This window comes from Ochotona princeps, chromosome 11, assembly GCF_030435755.1.
Source record: "Ochotona princeps isolate mOchPri1 chromosome 11, mOchPri1.hap1, whole genome shotgun sequence".
Taxonomy (NCBI): Eukaryota; Metazoa; Chordata; class Mammalia; order Lagomorpha; family Ochotonidae; genus Ochotona; species Ochotona princeps.
Window position 1 is genome coordinate 44,366,202 of NC_080842.1, and position 19,821 is coordinate 44,386,022.

Here is a 19,821-nt window from a genome sequence, read left to right on the forward strand (position 1 = left end):
CCAACTTACAACAAACATCAGAGTTGTGACATTGTTGCTCCTCTGTGTAATTAGTGTGCCAATCATGCTGCGTGGCGGTTCTGCAATGTCTTCTCTGGAACAAAGTACTAATGTTTCAGCATGGATGAACAAGATTCTAGTTACGCATTCACACTTACAATGGGGCTACTGAAAGCCGCCTGTCTGGCATGAGACGCTTCGCTGGCTCCTTCTCCACTTCCGAGAGCACAAGAGCTTCCAGCCAGAGGATGTGAGGGCTTCCTTCCCAGAGGCCCATGATGGGCAGCCCTGCAGCTGTGGGGTGGCAGCTTCACCATATTGCCAAAGGAGTTGCCGGGACTGTCTGCAAATTCTTCGTCTTCAGAGATAGCTTCCTGATAGGACTCTAATCTCTTGGCTGAGGAATAAAAATTACACTGGGTGAACCCTGGAGAAGAGCCATTGGGTATGTAATTAAATTCGATTGCTAAACAGCGATTTCTTATCACCTCCCTTTTCAAACCTGGTTTCTAGATCCTCCAGCCCTACCCCTTCCCCACTCAGTTAAGGAACTTACCTTATACCTCACTGAGAAGCAATCAGAAATGAATGGCCTTCTTTTTCAAGCATCAAATCTATCCTCCATCTGCATCTGTGTTCAGGCAGTCTGTATTTCCTCCTCCTACCGTAGATCAAGCACTCAGCTTGACTGAAAGGCCACTTGTGATCTGGATCCCATCTGCAGCAATCTCTCTTCAACCAATTTCATGACTTTCTGTCCTCATCTTCCCACTGGCACTGCTCACAACATAGTCACAAACATGTTCTACACTGACAAATCTAACCATTATATTGTCCCCTATTGTACATGAATTCTCAGTAATGTCTGAGACTGAACAACTCCTTGACGTGAGTTGTTCGAATCTACACTTAACCTGCTTTTCCTCTCCGGTTATTGTTCCTTCCTAGTTTCTTAGGCTGTCCATTAGTAGCAGGTTCTCATTCCCTTCTTCATTTATGCATTCTTCCTTGGATGATCTCAACTAGTCCCTTCCTTGAAGTGCAATCTCGACTGCACCAGCCACAAGCCTATGCCTTCAATTCTGGCCTTTCACTGAGATCCACCTGCAAGCATGTAATCCTCTAACTGAATACCTCTATATGGACGTCCACAAGATTCTTCTTTAAGTCTCTTTGCCCGATCTGTAATCCATTCCTTAAACAGTAGCTAGAGTGATCTTCTTAAAAGATAAAATAGATCACTTCCTGCATGACTCTGCAGTGTTTTCACAATTAACTTAGAAGAAAATCTTGATTGGTTATCCTGATTTGCAAAAGCCACATTAATCTGAATACTACTCTCTTTAACTTCATTCTTTTGTCTCCCACATTCCCCCAGAAATTCAGACTCTAGAAGCCTTATCCTTTCATTTTGCAAACTAACATGCTCACCATGGCCACTAAAGGCCTCATTGCTAGTTTCAGCATCCCAGTGCAATGATCCTGTCTTTGAACTTCAAGGTTACATCATTCAGAACTAAGCTCTAATGTTCCCAACCATCTAATCTACAGCAGCTACCAAATCATTCTGTAGCATACCACTATACTGTTACTCATTACAAGTGTAACAAGTTAATATTTTGCTCTCATAGGACCTCAGGTTTTAGAATGAATGATTTGGGCCCATTGATTTTATGATCATTCTGCAAGTTTCACAAAGTCTCTGCTTAAACAATACAGCGTGCTTTCTTAAATGACTTTTTGCTTCAAAAACCAGTCTACATATTGTGTCACGTAGATTCTGACTTTCTTCATTCTCATCAGTGCCCTTGTTTGAAATATCCATTCTTAGTTCACCTCATAAATCCTAAACATCCTTAAAGGTGTGGTTCAAGCGCCAGTTTCTCAGAAGACCTATACAATAGGCCCAGGTTCTCACCCATATACTTATTTAAACAATTGTAACCTCCACAGTTAATAGGTATAGGGTATCTGCCCTATTTAATCATTATAATGGTGCTTTGAGGCGGTACTATTAATACATTCATTCTAGTAATAAAAGCTAGTGATTTTCCTAATTTCACAAAATATTATATAGGCTAGTCCTAAAAATTATTCCAATCAGCCCCCAGAAGCTGATCCTTCATGCTATGCCATGTTTGAAGATAGCCATGTGTGCTCCCACCTAAGTTGTGGGGTATGCGTGTTCCTTTTTCATGTTCAAAATAATGAGCAGGAACTACAACTCTTATATACTGCAACTGCAGAGATTAAGAGTCAGACAGATTGAGTACTATAGCCACAGCTGAAGAGCTGGCTGGAGTCAGAGCTGGGATTTAAATTCAGGTCTTCTTTATCCCCAAACCAGCCTGTGTACCTACTATGGAACAGCTGCTTAGCAGTGATGTGTGTGAACTAGGTTAGCTCAGATGTCCTCAACATAGAATTTGTTCACCATAGGGCTCTGGTAACGACTGTAGACAATCTCATTATTATAGCTACAGTGGGATGCTTCTGGCATTGGATGAACAAAAGATAATGATACTTCTAAGCATCATATAATGCACTGGGCAGCTTCACATGACAATATATAAAAATACTGGCAGTACTAAGGTTGGTAAATTTTTGTGTTATTACTAGAAATTTGCTGAGGTGCAATATTATTTTAAAATTCATAGGGAACTTCAAAATGCATTTAATAGGAGAGCTATGCCTCATGATCACATGACTCCTAGCCACCACTAGGGAAATCAAATATCTTGCAAATCTAATAACATGCTAGGTAGCTCAATAATCAGAGCTATAAGTAGAATCAAGAAGACACAGAATGATTCCACCTTTGATTGTCGGATTGAAATGTGTGAGAAAAAAAATAGACCAAGAAAGTTTCAATGTAATTCAGAAAATAAAGTTACTGTGGAGATACTTCCAGGCCCAGAGAAAATCTACAAAACTTGGGTGTGACATGCAAATGTTTATTATCACACTGATAAACAAAATTTATCCAAATGGTCATGAAGACTTTTAATACTTCTATTCAAATAAAAGTTCCACAAATACTTTAAACTGGGGCAGGAATTCTCGGCTTCTGACTCATAAAAGAAAACAACAAATTCTATAATCCTTCATTATTTCTGAGGGAAAGAAATGGGTTAGGTATTAAATTACCTACCTACTTTTTCTTACTGATTTAATGCCTAATTTGTTTTTTCCATTTTTCTCTTGAAATTTCCAGTAACTACATATGGCTTCTAACTCACATTGGTTTCATACTCAGAAGTCAGTGTGCGTCCATAAAACACAAAGTTCATTCTACTTTTCAGTGTGCCTTGCAAAGCGCTGAAAGCAAGGGGTAAACAGCACACTCGGATGAGCTTTATCCATCTGCATCATCTACACACCCTCTATCTGATCTTTCACTATGAAATAATCCCCCAAACATTCCCACCATGCCAGCTTTCACCTGCTGGTAAATAGCCCACTGAGTTAAGCCACCTCCAACCACACCACTCAGATGTCACAGATAAGCAAACCCCTGGGTATAAAGCATTCCTCATCCATTTGCAGTATTCTGAAAACGTCCAGAATTCTGACTTACAGACCTCACACTTTAATCAGTGCTGACTCCACCTCCAAAACTGACTGCCTGAAAACCAAAATAATAAGGAACATAATAAATTTACTTCTGTAAGCCTTCCTCCTACATGTCTTCCTTAAGAGACAGGGCTGTTCTGTATTGTAAGAGTCATCCTTACAAGGACAACAACAACAGCTAATATTAGAGAAAATTTTTATGCCATGCTTTGTCCTCTATGTCTTTAAATGAATTACCTTCTCTCACCCTTGTCCTCACCCAGAGGCAGATACTGTCCATGTGATTTTTTTTATCAAGGCGCAGAGAAATTAGATATTTTTCCAGGAGCCTCATGGCTTGTAGGTATTGGAAATGAGATTTGGGTTGGGAAGGTGTGATTTCAAACTGTTTGGAAAGTATTCAGTGCTGCTCTCATGTATATCAGGTTCATAAAATATGTATAATACAGATACTCTATAGAGTAAGGGACTACAAATTGACAGTCATTCTATAAAATCCTTGAACAGTACCCCTTAAAGCTGTTAAGATAATAAAAAAAAAAGTCTAAGAAATTGTCAAGTCTGGAGAATTATAAATGAAGACTGATATATAGAAACCTCGATGTAATCCTAAGAATGAAGTTGGGTAAAAAAGCAGACAGTTTGAATAGAGCATGGGTTTCAATTGATTATGTATCAAAATTGGTTTCTTATTTCCACAGATGTATCATAGAATGCCTGTTAAAACTGACGAGTCATTGTGTACTGGGATCCTCCATGATGTCTTTACAACTTTTCTGTAAATCTGAAACCATTTCAAAAGAAGTCATTGGTTTAAGTGTTCCCTTTTAGAGCAGTCACAGGACACAATGTTAAACAATCACATCCATATTAGCCACCTGGGAGCTTTTTATGTGCAGACGTCCATGCAGGCTCTGAAGGGGGAACTGAGGTTCTGCGTGTTCAACACACGCTCTGGTGTTGCTGAGGGACCACATTTGTGAGCTGCAAGGTTTTAAAATGTGTGATGGTGCTGTGAGATGTGCTCAGCTTCATAGCATATGTGTAAGAGGTTATTTCTAAGTAGCAATATGCTTTATGAAATTATCTCCTAGGCAACCCCTTAGCAAGAAAACCCTGAAGGACTGGCCAGGAAACACAGATCAACAGTAACACAATTTTCTTTTTCATGAAAATAAATGTCACAGGATTAACTTAGAGAATTGATCCTCACCATGACCCCTGTCCACACTGTGGGGTGTGTGTGTGTGTACATGTATATACATGCACTAGGTCTTATTTTTAAAACTATGGCAATAAAAACAGACCAGAAGTTCTGCATGTTTCCATGCCTAGGTAGAGTCCACACTTCCAAGAGGTAATACAAAACTATGGTTCCCAAACAGGTACCTTATCAATTACAGGATGACATGTTATTTCCTATCGCTGACATCTTCCCTAGACAGGGAAGCACGGAAGAGAAGTACTCACTTGGATAGGAATTTGTATGTTCAGGGAATAGGGTGGTAAAGGGTTCTAGTTAACATTTTAAATATTTTGAAAACAAAATTATGTAAACACAAAAAATATGTAGTACTTCCCACTGTGTATTTTATGAAACAATTATCCTTGAAAATAAGGATCTATGGTCAAAAAACTTTGGAAACCACAAACATTCTATATAAGTTTAGCTGCAGTGTTATTTCTGTCAGCGAATAACTGTTGATCACCAAAACTAATGGTGGATTAGTTACATACATTCTAGAAATTCTTACAGCGTAATCAGCATCACCACAACATGAACAAGGCGAAAATGGAGAGAATCATGGTGGAATCTTAAGAAAAATACCTGAATTACACGAAGATGTGACTACAGGAAATGTATATACACCCAATACTAGCACATCTGGCTTTTTGAAACAAATTTTAGTGGCTCAAAAGAGAAAAGTAGGTTCCAGTACAATGATAATTGGGAACTTCAACATCACATTTTCATCAATAGAGACAGACTAAAAAATCAACAAGGGCGAGGCCCAATAGCTCAGTGGCTAAATCCCTGCCTTGAGTGAGCTGAGATCTCATGAGGGTGCTGGTTCATGTACGCCCCGGCTGCTCTGCTTCCCCATCCAGATTCCTGCTTGTGACCTGGGAAGGCAGTGGAGGATGCCCAATGGTCTTGGGACACAGTACCCACACGCGAGACCTGAAAGAAGCTCCTGGATCCTGGCTTCAGATCGTCTCAGCTCTGGCCATTGTGGATGGCAGATCTTTATCTATCTCCTGCTCTCCGTAAATCTGCCTTTTCAGTAAAAACAAATCTTTAAAAGAAAAGAAAGTTTTGCACAGTTTGAGAAAATTTGGGAGTAGTTCTTTAACAGTCTGGTTGAATTGGTACTGGTTCTTTGTTGTTCAGAGTCTTTACTGATGCAGTCTCTGTCTTGATTATTGTTCTATTTAGGTTTTCCATGCCTTTGTCCTTCATTTTTGGTAAATTGTATGTGTTCAGAAATCTATCAGTTTCTTCCAGGTTTTCCAATTTGTTGACATATGACTATAGTCATATGGGAATTGGAGCAGTCAGGATATGATCTGGCACCCAAATGGGATCCCAGTGACTGCAAGGTGAGGATTTAGCCACTAGGTTATTGCACCATGCCCCAAAATCCTTTCTATGAGGCTAGTATCACCTTAATTCCCAAACCAGAAAAAGATACAACCAATATCACTGATTAACATGGATACAGAAAATTTCAAGAAAACACTAGTTAATCAACTGCAGCAATGCATCAAAAAGATTACCAAACTGGACCAAGTGAGATTTATACCTGGGATGCAGGACACTTAAATAAGCACAACTCAATAAATGCGAAATATATTAACACACATAAGAATAAGAACCACATGATTATCTCAATGATTCAGGGAAAGCATTGCACAAATACAACACTGATGAAATACAACATCCTTTCATGACAAAGTCCTTAAGCAAATTGAATATAGAAGGAACGTAGCACAATCAAGGCAATATATGTCGAACCTACAGTCAGCATCATGTTAAATGGAGAAAAGTTGGAAGCATTTTCACTAAGATACAGAATTAGCCAAGGACATCCACTTCCACCATTTGCCATCCAATGTAGTTACAGAAGTTTTTAGGTGGAGTTCTTAGAGAAGAAAAGGAATTAAAGGACAAATTGAAAAGGAGGAAGAAAAATTATCTGTTTGTTGATATGATTATATAAACGGGGAAAATAAAAGCCAACTCTAAGAGATTACCGGAACTCGTAGAGTTTGGCAAAGTTGCAAGATATTAAGTCAAAATACAAAAATCAATAGAATTGGTATACACAAAAAAAGCCAAGGGTAAGAAAGAGCTTATGAGGTCAGCACCATCCACAATAAAATTTTTAAAAATACTTTGGAATAATTTTGACCAACAATTTTACAGTGAAAATTACAATGCAATAAAAAATACAAGAAACAAAGAAAAACCTCCCATGTGCATGAATTGGAAAAATCGGCACAATTAAAATGCTCATACTACTTAAATGAATAGATTAAATTAAATCAAAATACTAAAAATGCTCTTCTCAAAATTAGAAAAAGAATGATGCTAAAATTAATAAGGAAACACACACACACACACACACACATATATATACAAAAACTGAAATAGCCACAGAAATCTTAAACAATACTAGCTAATCTGGAAAGAATTACAATACCAGATTTAAAGACTTTATTTTAGGGCAGTTATAATTCAGTCTGGCACTGGCACACAGACAGACACATGGACAACAGAACAATTAGGAAACCCACCCCCCCAAGAAAGGAATCATCGAAAACCAACTCATCTTTCACAAACAAGCTGAAACTAATTCCCAGGGAAGGGACAGCTTCTTCAACCAATGATGCTGAGAAGATTGGATCTCTGCATATAAAAGTATGAAACAATACCCTATGCAAAAACTAACTCATCATTAATCAAGGATCTAAACCCAATATCAGAAACTCTCCTAACAGAGGAAATCATGGAGAAACACTACAAGACACTGAGATAGGCAAGGGCTTCTTGAAAGACCCAGAAACACATACAATAAGGGTAAAAATATACACATTTTGTTACATTGAGCTAAGATGATTCTGTACAGCAAAGGAAGCAAAGAGGCAACTGAAAGAATGGGAGAAATATGTGCAAGCTACAAATCTGTTAAAGGATTAATCCTACAGGAAATAGCTATTCAAATTTTTATGTACAAAGATGCTTATTAAATGATAACTTTGCATAATTTTTTCATCTTGTCTCCCTGTAGCTATTATGTCTAAGCTACATGAGATCAAGGACCCATGTCACATAATTAAGAACTGACAAAACATCTGCTAAATAAATTAGTCAATGTTAAGCACAAGTATATTTTCAATAGCAAATCAAGTGGCCACTACACAGCTGTATGAACACCTGTTTAAATAATGAAAGCCTACATTTTTCATGTTAACGTATGAACCAATATTTAAAAATATCAGAGACCAGCACCACGGCCAAATAGGGTAAGCCTCTGCCTGCAGCTCTGGTATCCCATATGGGTGCTGGTTTGTGTTCCAGCTGTTCCACTTCTAATACAGCTTGCTGACAATGGCCTGGGAACACAGCATGCAATGGTCGAAACCCTTGTACCCATGTGTGAAACCAAGAAGCTCCTGGCCCCTGGCTTTGGATTAGCTCAGCTCCAGCCATTGTGGCCGTTTGGGGTTTAACCAGCAACGAAAGCTCGCTCTTCTCTAACTCTCTCAAATGAAAACAAATCTTTAAAAAAAAAAAACTTGTGAAATATTGTTGGATAAGAGAGATAAGTTGCAAAACAGAATTAGAGCATGTTCTGATAAAATATAAATATTTTATAAATACATATGATTATGTACAGAGAACTGTGCATAAAGAAATGGATGGCTGCTCATCACCAGAAGCATTCAAGATGGTTCACATCTCAAGATCAGGACTTTTGACTTGTTTTGTACATGTCTCTGAATTATCTTTACAGGAACATGCATAACTTTCATGAATAACAACAAAAAAGTTACGGGAGTTTTTTTTTTTTTTTAAGATAAATTGGGTTTATTCAGTTCATGGTACTTACTTTTAAATTAGTTGTTTTTCACTAAGAATCAATGAGTTCACTGGGATGACATAATAATAGGAGGCATTTGAAATTATTTTCAAAATGTTTGGCAGGGAGATGGTCCATAGTTTCCTTGGATTCTCCACAGTATCTGTGCTGCACTGTCACTGTAATAGCTGCCAACTCCTACATTTCAACCTCACCTCTACTAGTCATACATATTTAAAAGAAAGTATCACTTTGATGCAACAACTTTTGAAGGGACAACAATGAATCTACAAATTGATTTGAATGAGCTAAGTGCTTGATGCCTGAGCCAGCCCAGCAGATAGTAGACTTGTGTTCTCAATTTATATTCAAAATGTTAAAATACAGAACTTGCATATCACAATTATCAGGTACTTGAGTGATTGCCAAAGAAAAACATAACAACAAAGTTTCAATATTAACGCTGGTTTGTGTAAGAACACAACACTCACCATTTTCTTCGTGGCAATAATCATATCCTGCCACACTACATCTCCTAAAAACCATCTTGTTCTCAGTGAGGGTCCCGGTCTTGTCAGAGAAGAGGTACTGGATCTGGCCGAGATCCTCGGTGATGTTCAAGGCCCGGCACTGAACTGTTGAGTCTGTTTTCTCATTATAAAAATCCATATCACTTTGAATAAAATATATTTGCCCGAGCTTCACAATTTCGATGGAAACATACAGGGAAATGGGAATCAAAACCTAAGAAGATGCAAACAAGTTTTAAAACATTACAATATATTACAGGAATGAGAGAGAAACTGAAAGTAATTGGGGAAGTAGTAAACTTCTAAAATTTTACAACAAACTCGATAGAAATTACCTGCAACAAAATTATCATGGTCCAAAACATATAGAATCCTGCCAACAATGGTGATATGACATGTCCATCAGACTCAGGAATATTAAAAAAAAATATGTTCTCATATCTGCTCAGCCAGATTCCATGACCTTCCAAAAAAGAAAAACCACACACACAGACATTAAAAGGTTGTGATATAGAGTTTATGAAGAACTTTATTCTGAGTGTTGATTCTGGTGGAATATACTGTTTGTTTTTGGAAATAAATTCAAATTCAAATTCAAATGTCTACATATTTCTTTCTCTTTCTAAACCACATCCCAGGTACCTTCAACACTATAGCAAATGTATGTAACCAGAATCAACATTTTGCTGGCCAAGGAGTGAAGACACGAGGAAAGATATTATTGACAAATAGAAACTACATTCTAGAAATCAAACTCATGAATATCACTGAAAATAAAATACTTCAAGCTAATATTTTGCTTTACAAAATCAGAAAATAATCAACTTTTGCCTACCCAATGCACCAGTTAGACACATGACAATGAGAAGCAGGACACACCAGAGGACATCAGTATTTGCTCTTCTTTCTAATTTACTGCGCTTGTACCGTGGCCCACTGTTGTTGAGCATTGCTTTGGTTTCATGGCCTGTGTGGGAAACAGCATTTCAGAAAACACACAATTTAAAGTGGCAAACATATATCAAAATGTGTCTGGAAAACAACAGCATATAGGAACGTAAAATATACTTTTCAATTTTGTTTGCTTTTTAATCCAGTTAGAAAACCAAGACTAAAAACTTTCTGTTTCTGCAGCTTGTGTTTTGAGTTAAGTGAAAACTGCTAGCTTGTGTAGACGCAGGCAGGGGAATGATGAAAATGAGAAGTGTGACCAACCTGCATAAACCACAATGCCCACCACAGCCTCGGTGTTTCTGACAGTGCAGCCTCTGAGCAACAAATTTTCTTTACTGAGACCTACACGTTCTTTGTTGGAGTGTTCTCTGTAAGAAAGACAGCATATGATCTATGTTTAAATGGCAGGAGTGCAAAGGTAAAACTTTAACTCATGGTCTTTTTACTTGGCAGGTCACAGGAAAGATTTAAATTTTTGAGTTATTTCAATTACCCGCTTTGGTTAGAAAAAAGTATCACCAAGTTTTCACTTACCTTTGTTTTCTAATTCTTTTTTTAAAAAAGCAATTTCTGTCTCTTACTTTAGGAAACTAAAAAATGTTCCATATTTTTAAAAAAAGTTTTTTACGGTACATATTTATTGTGACTTGATAGTTGATAAGGGAAAAGTTGACATAATTAGAAAAAGTATTTTGCAATCTGCGTGAAACCAAGAATCATTATATGCAATCATAATATGTTGTTTCCAAAGTTATTAGATGGAAAACTTTATAATGAAGAGATGTGGCTGATAACACCACTCTGACAATGAGACAAAGGGACGTCGTGGTGCTCCTGGATTGTGAGAAAGGAAGTCATGGCCCATGGCATCTACTCCAGCCTCCAGCAGGACATCTGGGGCCTGTGGTTTCAGAGGATATGGGAAGGCTCCGAGGCTGTATGCAACATCTGTGCAAGTATATAAGTTAATACATGCGTGGATAATACACATGTCTTATTTTCTAGGGAATCCGTTCTCTCCCCCTCCCCCCAACACCAGATTCTGGAAGGGCACATTCCAGTTCATAGAAAGTAAGGTCAGAGAAGCATATTAAACATCACTGAATGATGCAGGCAGCCAAATCGAACCTGTGATATATTCTGTAGGCAAAATGGTTGGTCCCCATTTATTCTACAAATCAATGGCATGGACAACAAAACAAACAGGAGTACATAGACATCAACAGAGCAGCACAATGCCACTGTAATCACTGGGGGAGAAGGAACCTGGGAATTTCAGGAGCAAGGCCACCCTAGTAGTTAGTCATGTTAATCAGGAAACAGGGCGGCTAATGTACAAGCAAACTGAAATCAGAGGAAACCATCACAAATGGGCCCCAGAGAGGGCAATTAAACACACTATACAGGAACCCAGGGGCAAGCGACCATCTAGAGAACCAATGAACTAACATAGCCTTCGAACTAGAAAGAAGCTCTAAGACAAGGCTCAATGACTATCCCAGCCACTGATGTCTGTGAAGGAATAATCATACCCCAAGGACTGAAAGAAAGCCTGACGGTGAGACACCAGGGATCCAGTCCCAGACATTTGGAATTACTTATCAAGTTGACACCAAAGCAAAAATATCGTAGGCAGGATCTGGGGTCTTGGCAAGTTATCAGGATCAAAATGTTTATGGTTAACAATACGTTCACATTTGTTTTCAATCCACCAAATACATGCCCTGGGCAAAATTGACCTGCCAGAGACAAGTCTGGCTCCTCCAAAGAAACCAGCATTTCAGCTACAGGAGAGAGTATAGACATTAGAGGGGACTCAGACTCATTGGACGTCAGGTCAAAAATTAGAAATGCTCTGAACTTCATACGTGCAAGAGGAAACTTCATCAACAGATACAAACGGAAGAAAATAATCCTGCAATAGGACCCATGCTACAATGGTTTATGGACACACTTCTGATGAGAAGTTTTCGTCTAACTTCTCTCCAGGAACACTGCCTAGAACTTAACCACAGTCAAATTTTCAAACAGCTTCAGCAGAAATATTTTGTCTTAGGCAAAACACACAATGTTCTCAGGATCTGCGTTCTTCTCAGCCACTCTGCAGACAAACTCAGCCACGTACATCTCTACCAATACACTATGGCTTCGGGCCTCTCTGCTGCTCTCCGCACTGCCTCGTTAAGTTGCAATGTCAACCATTGTTTGTACTTAGTGACTAATTTTGCATATTCTTAATTTTGAAGATTTAATTTTGATATTCTCCTGCAACTAGGACCAAGCCTTTCCACCATTCTTAAAATTCTTATAATTTAAGGTTAAATGTAAACCTAGAATTCATTTTATAATCAGTGATAGTTAAAGATGAAAGTTCTTTCTCTGAATGTAAGATATCTAATTATTGTAGCATCTGTTGAAATTCTCTACAAAAGTGCTTTTGCATCGTTGTTGAAAACCAGTGGTTCATAAATATGTGGATCCATTTTTGGACTCCATAGTCTCTTCCATTAACCTGTCTTAATTATTAAAGGATTTTTGCATTCCCACATACATTTTTAAAGGCATTTATGGATCTTTAAAAATGTTTGCTAGGATTTTTAATGAGATTGCACTGAAACTATAGTCTAATTTGGGGGAACACGGGCATCAATAAAATATTTCAGCCCAGGAACAATATATCTCTATTTACTTAGGTCTTCACTTTCTGTAAGCCATGTTTAGCACCTTTCTACATACACTTTTTTCCATGTCTTTTGTCAAATTATCCTGAAGGATATATTTTTTTCTGATGCTATGACACATTTTGTTCAAAATTCTTAAATACCAGATTGTTCATTGTCAGTACATAGAAAAAATAATTGTTACATTGATCTTATTTCCTATTCACTCTATGAATAAGACAGTTTTACTTCTTACTTAATGCATTTTCCTTCCTTCCCCTGCCTGACTGCTGTGAGAGTGAACAATCGTCTTGTTTCTTGTCTTACAGGAAAACATTTATCACCTTCATGTCTAGGTGTACGTTTTGGCTAGGTTATTCAAGTGGAGAAATTTACTTTCCACCTCCAGGCTACAGGAATAAAAGTTAGAATTTCATCAAATGCTTTTTTCTAATTGTATGAGATGGCCATTTTCCCCCTCATTTCTATAATGTTATTTGTTACAGGTTAATATGGTAAGTTAGTTTGAACTTCAAGTATTAGACCAACACTGCATTTTTAGCAGAATTCTCACTGGGTCATGATCCCTTTTCTAATACTCAGTTTTATTTGTGATAACTTAAATTTTTTTACATCTAAGTTCATGAGGGATACAAGTCTTTCTTAAATGCTTTTGCATGCTTTTGATATCAAAATAGTATCAAGAAAATTCTGGTTTAAAAAGTTAATTGGAAACATTTTTGGTCAAGTAATGTACCAGTATGGAGTAGATTTAACCAATCACCTGCTTTGGTAAAGGAGGCAAGTAAGAGCCAAAATATAAGTAAATTTGGCTCAGGCTCATAAAACTCTTCAGTGGCAGAGGTAAACACTTAAGACAACTTCTAGCTGTCCTGCAGAAGGGGTGTGTTTGGCCCAGGAAGCCTCCAGAGGAACACTGGCATGGTGTCCCTGCCTCCTCCTCAGACAAGGCTCCAAGCCAGACAACTGCAATTGCCTACCACTGCTCTAATTCTGCAGGACCTAAGCTGCCGCATCTGGCCAAATGCCTTCTTCCACACAACTGACGTGTCAGCCTTTGTGTAATCATGCAAGATATTTTACACCTCTGAAAGAGATTCTAGACATGTTTTAAGAACTAAGTTTCAATTTAGCTGTTGTTTTAAATATGTGTGTAAATGATGATCAAATTATGAAAATATGGGAACTGGCATTTAGCGTAGGGATTGGATCACCTTCATCTTGTATCAGAGTGCCTGGTTCCAGTTCTTGGTTCTGGTTCCTGTCTCTAGCTTCGTATTCATGAAGCCCCTGGGAGGCAGTGACAGCTCAAGTGATTGTATTCTTGCTGTCCACATGGGGAACCTGGGCTGCAGTCCCAGCTCCCAACTTCAGTCCTGGCCAAGCTCAGGTTACTGCAGGCAACTCCGGAGTTAACCAGAAGATGTGTGTGTGTGCTCGCTCAGGCTCCCTCTCCTTCTCTCTCCTTTTCTCTCCTTCCCTCTTCCCCAACCCTCAATCACACAAATATAGAAGGCATTAAGAAAGTCAGTTATAGGTAGTTACACTTATGGTACTTGGTGATAACTTGAGTCCAAGGGCATAAACACTGGATTAAGCACAGTTCCACTCACACCCACAGAAGTCAGTTATGCGTCACTCACAGGAAGCCCCGGAATCGGTTGAGGTCGTTGTTTGGACTTTCACACTCTATCCTACTGGAGAACATCTCGGGATCAACTTCAGCGTCCTAAAAGCATTTATTTTTAAAAAATCACAAAATAAGAAACATTCAAAATTAAACACCTGATATGAATTTTATTACTTTTACCAATTCTTAAGATAGCTGCATGGCATTTTTCCAAGATTGTTTAAACTTTAAAAGAATTTTATTGGAAAGTTAGATATACAGAGAGGAGGAGAGAGAGGAAGATCTTCCATCTGCTGATTCACTCCCTAAGCGGCTGCAATGGCCAGAGCTGCGCTGATTCAAATCCAGGAGCCCAGAGCCTCTTCTGGGTATCCCACACGGGTGCGGGTCCCAAGGCTTAGGGCCATCCTCGACTGCTTTCCCAGGCCACAAGCAGGGAGCTGGATGGCAAGTGGAGCGGCCAGAATTAGAACTGGCACCCACATGAGATCGTGGTGCATGCAAGGCGAGGACTTTAGCCGCTAGGCTACTGTGCAGGGCCCCTGCATGGCTTTTTTGATGAGATCAATTTCCCACCTGCAGCAAAAGTATAGGCATCATTCCAGAACCCAGGACTGGATTAAATGAGAACATCAGCATTCACCTGCAACTGATGGGAATGTTCTGTACTGAAACCCAGTCCAGACTCTGCTGAGCAAATACTTTTTAATCAACAAGGAAGTGAAAACACTTGTGTTAGCTGTTGTTAACCATGCAGGTAATTTCTGATATTAAAGTTTTTGTGAACACTTTGAACACATATCCCCCTGATCTCAGTGTCAAGAGCAACGATCAGCTGTGTGGGAGAAATGTAACCACGTCACCATCTGTGAAGATACGACATACCTGATCTGCAAATCCCCGAACCACCTGCCTCTGTTTCAAATTGCTCTCTCCATCCAGACCAGAAGTCTCGATGTGACAGATTCCATCGGGATCGGTAGAAAAGAGCAGAACCATGTCGGCAGGAATGATCTCATTGCAGGACAGACGAATAAAGTCTCCAACCGTGACATCCTTCCAACGGTACTCAATGTATTTTTTCTCTTTCCTGAAATTGAGCAAAAGTTTTGAAAAGAATATTAAACCAGACACATGTAATACGTTTTCCTTCTACTTCTAATGTGCAGCTTAAAGTTTGTTTAAAATATTAGAGTGAAAGACCTGGTGTGGTAGCCTAGTAGTTACAGCCCTCGCCTTGAATGCGCTAGGATCCCATATGGGTGCCAGTTCTAATCCCAGCAGCCTCGTTTCCCATCCAGCTCCCTGCTTGTGGCCTGGGAAAGCAGTTGAGGACGGCCCAAAGCTTTGGGACACTGCACCCGTGTGGGAGACCTGGAAGAATGTTCCTGATTCTTGGTTCTGGATTGGTTCAACTCCAGACATTGAGGCCACTTGGGGAGTGAACCAGTGGATGGAAGATTTTTCTCCTTGTCTATCCTTCTCACTGTAAATTTGACTTTCCAATAAAAATAAATAAAACTTTAAAAAAAATACTACAGTGAAGTTTAGTCTGTTAAATGCCAAAAAGGAGTCACAAAGTTAGCCAAAATAAAGTAGTATACATGCTTCATCTAAAAATTTAATAAGCAATGAAAATGTCTTCCAGCTCCCTTTTTCCCGAGGGATTTTTGAACCATTTTGTTATTTGCATATTACTTTAGAGCAAAGCTACCTTGAATATTTGAAAGGTTTGTTCATATGCCTCTTGTGGTGAGGCACCTAAGGAGGTGGAGGGACAGATGATACATCACACACTCAGAGAGCTTCCGATCTGGGCAGATGAGATGAACAATCCAACACAAAGGAACAGTCAAATAACCAGAAACAACGCTTTGAAAATCATAATACCATCATAGTCATATCTCTAGTTACATCGCATAGAAATAGTCGGTCTTCGCTGAGTTCAGCATATAAAGACTCAAAACGTAGACTTTTCCTTCTGTCAGTATTTGCTGAATAGAGTATCTCAACTATTCATATAACACATTGCAAAAGGTAAGTAATCCAAAGATGATTTAAAATATAAATATAGGCAGATGTGCACAGGTTATTTATAGACACTAACACATTTTCCGTAGAGCACTTGAGGATCCTGAGATATGGGATTTGCTGGGGTTGCAGAATGAGTTCTCTATACAAACTGAGGCAAAGCTGAACCATCTCCAACAGTCCGGAATCTGCTGCAGCAGACTCCTTTGTAAAAAGTGCTTTTACCATTGTACACATCTTTTTAAAGGAAAGGTAAACTGGTTGAAGTTGATTTAAGTACCCTGATTATGTTAATCGTTACTTTTTTTTTCTTTTGGCCAAGTTTCTGGTGCGGTTTCGGGTGAGCAGCATTAATTATGTTCCATGAAACATCTTCCTGGGGATAAAATGAGAAAATGTGTGTGGTGGCATGTGACAACAGTTAGTGAAGTAGCGTGTCACATGGAACGCTGATGAGTCAAAGGTAGCTCTGTTGCATACTCCCCTTGTGTACCAAACATCCATCAAGAACTAGTGCTTTTCACAAAAATATAATTTCTAATGACAACTTCATTTTCTAATTATATATGTATGTATGTGTGTATATATATATGACTGCAGGTTTGAGTTCACTATTCACTATATAATCTTGAGAAATAGTTATTGTCTAAGTTGTGTGATTAATGTATTCAAAGTTATTAATTCATCAGATTAAACAGAAATGTCTCCTTAGATCAATCTGTATATAACTTATCAGATATTTAAAGAAATATTCAGCCTAACGGACTATCACAGAAAATACATTTCTGAGGTAGATCTCCCACAACACCTTATGCCCAAGTTTGAATCCAACTAAAGAAAATTTTTGAATAATTAACAGTTTGGTAATCCAAATGCCTATGTTATTTCACTAGTAAAAGATCTACTGACTTTGGATAAAGCTGGTAATGTGAAGTCGTTGATTGGGTAGGCAAGGGAATAAATAAAGCTGGGGAGAAATTATTCATAAGGCTAGGGATTTTATTTCTCGTAAATATAGGAAACTTCTTTTAATTTATTTTATATCAGAACAAAATTCAGATGATTTCACTTGATCTTTTTCCCCACTAGGATTAAAACTAGCCAATTGTCCCAGTAGCTAGCTAGTTCAGGTTGACGAACATGCTGAACAAGCATGACAGCTCCTATAATAGGTGCTAACAAAATGCACATGGGGAAAACATGGTTCAAAGTTCAGAAAACTGCATTTTCATAAAAGCAGAACATGTCCAGGATATGAGCACAGAGAGCAGAGGCATCAGACACCAGAGAAGAGGTCTGAACTGTCTTGAACGGTGATCAAGAATGAGTTTGGTGAAGAAAAACAGTCATCAGTTCAAATGATTTTGAGGAGTAAAGACACGATAAAACTTCATTTGGAAGCAACCGCAATTAGGTGACAATACCACCACCACCTTAACCGACTTTGAACATTTACGATGGTGGCTAAGTTGAAAACGAGGCTACGTTTCTGGGGAGAATTAAAACAGCAAGAAGACAATCACGTTCTCCCAGAACCTAAATGAAGACACGGAATTTACTATTTGTTGGAGAGGCAGAAATAAAAAACTGACAGATTGATTTCCATTCTATTAGTTTGCTATCTGGGACTGGACTTGGCCAGTCGGGTGCCAGGAACCCGACCCAAGTCTTCCACAGGAGCAGCAGTAACCCAGTCACTTTATCCATCACTGCTGCCTCCCAGGGTCTGCATTAGCAGCAAGTAGGAGCCAGCATCTGGAGTGGGGAATCAAAGACATTCACTATGACATGGGACACAGCCATATGCACCACTAGGGCAGATGCCAGCCCCAAATAAAATTTCCTAAAATCTGCTTGATTGTCTGTACTTATGTAAGACTCACTGGTTAAGATTTATATCTTATAATCCTCTCTTTAGGAATGCTTCCAGATCAATGTTTGTTTCTGTAAGGGTTCAGTATCAAATAGCTCTTACACAAGCATTGGGAAAAGTTGGGAAGAATACCGACTAAGTTTTTAACAGAGATTGCCATGAGTTGAGAGTTGAGAGGGAAAAGAATGAAAGGTTGAAAACATGTACTTCTACTTTACAAAAATCAAAGAGAGAAGGGAAAATGTGAACTAATTTTTTCAATGTTTTAAAATATTTTCCTATGAGACACTAAAAATAATTTATAATAAAGTAGCCTTGAAAAAATATCAGCAAAGATTTATCAACTGCATTATATGTAAGTCATGAAGTTCATGAAAAATAAATTTTAAAGAAGTTTATTTTGCAGCAAGAAAAGCTGAAGTCCGTGTTTTTTCATCCTATTCATTTTGTGTTCATTTCTTACGGAGTCCTAAGGCATCATTATACTTGCTTAAATATAATCAATTTTTATCTATGTTGTACGATTAGTACTTCGTGTATTTTATAGTCTCCTTTTTACAAATAACAAAAAACGGCCTTCGTGTATAAAGCAGCTTTTCAAGGTCACACTGCTCCTAAGTGGCCCTGGGGTTTGAAAGCGGCAGTTCATTCCAGAACACATTCACTAAGTACTAGTAGAGTTTACCACCACCAAATAAAATGTGGCATAATTATACATATCAGGAAGTGAACCTGAACCACTGCTTGCAAAATGTCACACCAGATGTGTTATCAGAGTAGACTACTACATTTGGACTCATTGCAAGAATCATGGAATTTTAAGAATTAACACATTAATGAGTATTTTTGAAAATTCAAACATCATCAAAACAGTGATTTTGAGGTCTGGAAAGAACCTGTTTCCTTAAATGTAAGTGTTGTATTTTAAATTTCTAAATCTCACTGTCTACCATGCAGTAGGCACGTGAATCATTTGAAAGATTAACAGTCTTATTTTCAAGACACTTTCATTACCTTGAAATACACTTTTAACATCTTACAGATGGCTCTTTTAAAAACAATCTTAAAGTCAGAATTAACTGTTACTGCAAATCTAACTTAAACATTTGAACTATACCATGCCACAACTAATCTTTCAATTTTTAAATTTGTTATTTCAAGTGGGACTTTCCTGTAGGAAATTAAGCACATTGCGCAATTAAATACACAGATTATCAAATTATCTGAAAAAATGTTAATATGCTTCCTTATAAAAGTTTGCTAAATTTAATAGTCTCATTCTTTGGTGGAATTCTTTCTTTGAAGTTATTTCTCTGTATTTCATTGGCATACAGATTGGCATATTTAAAGCAACAAAGCATGATTTTATAGGTTACCTTTGTTTCTTTATAAGCATTGTTTCAAGAATAATTTATTACAGCTCAAAAAAAAAAAACGTTGCAAAGAATACAGATAAAAGGACAAT

The 19,821-nt window shown here is 38.1% G+C and overlaps 1 protein-coding gene across 1 annotated transcript in view; it reads right to left on the bottom strand.

Moving 5' to 3' along the window:
* ATP10D (ATPase phospholipid transporting 10D (putative)) overlaps positions 1-19,821 on the bottom strand; it is an 87,393-nt gene that overhangs the window by 35,461 nt on the left and 32,111 nt on the right. Inside the window, exons 4-10 of the mRNA XM_058670143.1 lie at positions 15,338-15,542; positions 14,466-14,551; positions 10,403-10,509; positions 10,023-10,154; positions 9,523-9,650; positions 9,149-9,401; positions 159-397 (exon numbers count right to left, since the gene is read on the bottom strand). Coding sequence (XP_058526126.1) covers positions 159-397; positions 9,149-9,401; positions 9,523-9,650; positions 10,023-10,154; positions 10,403-10,509; positions 14,466-14,551; positions 15,338-15,542 — 1,150 coding nt within the window. The remainder of the gene's footprint in view (positions 1-158; positions 398-9,148; positions 9,402-9,522; positions 9,651-10,022; positions 10,155-10,402; positions 10,510-14,465; positions 14,552-15,337; positions 15,543-19,821) is intronic.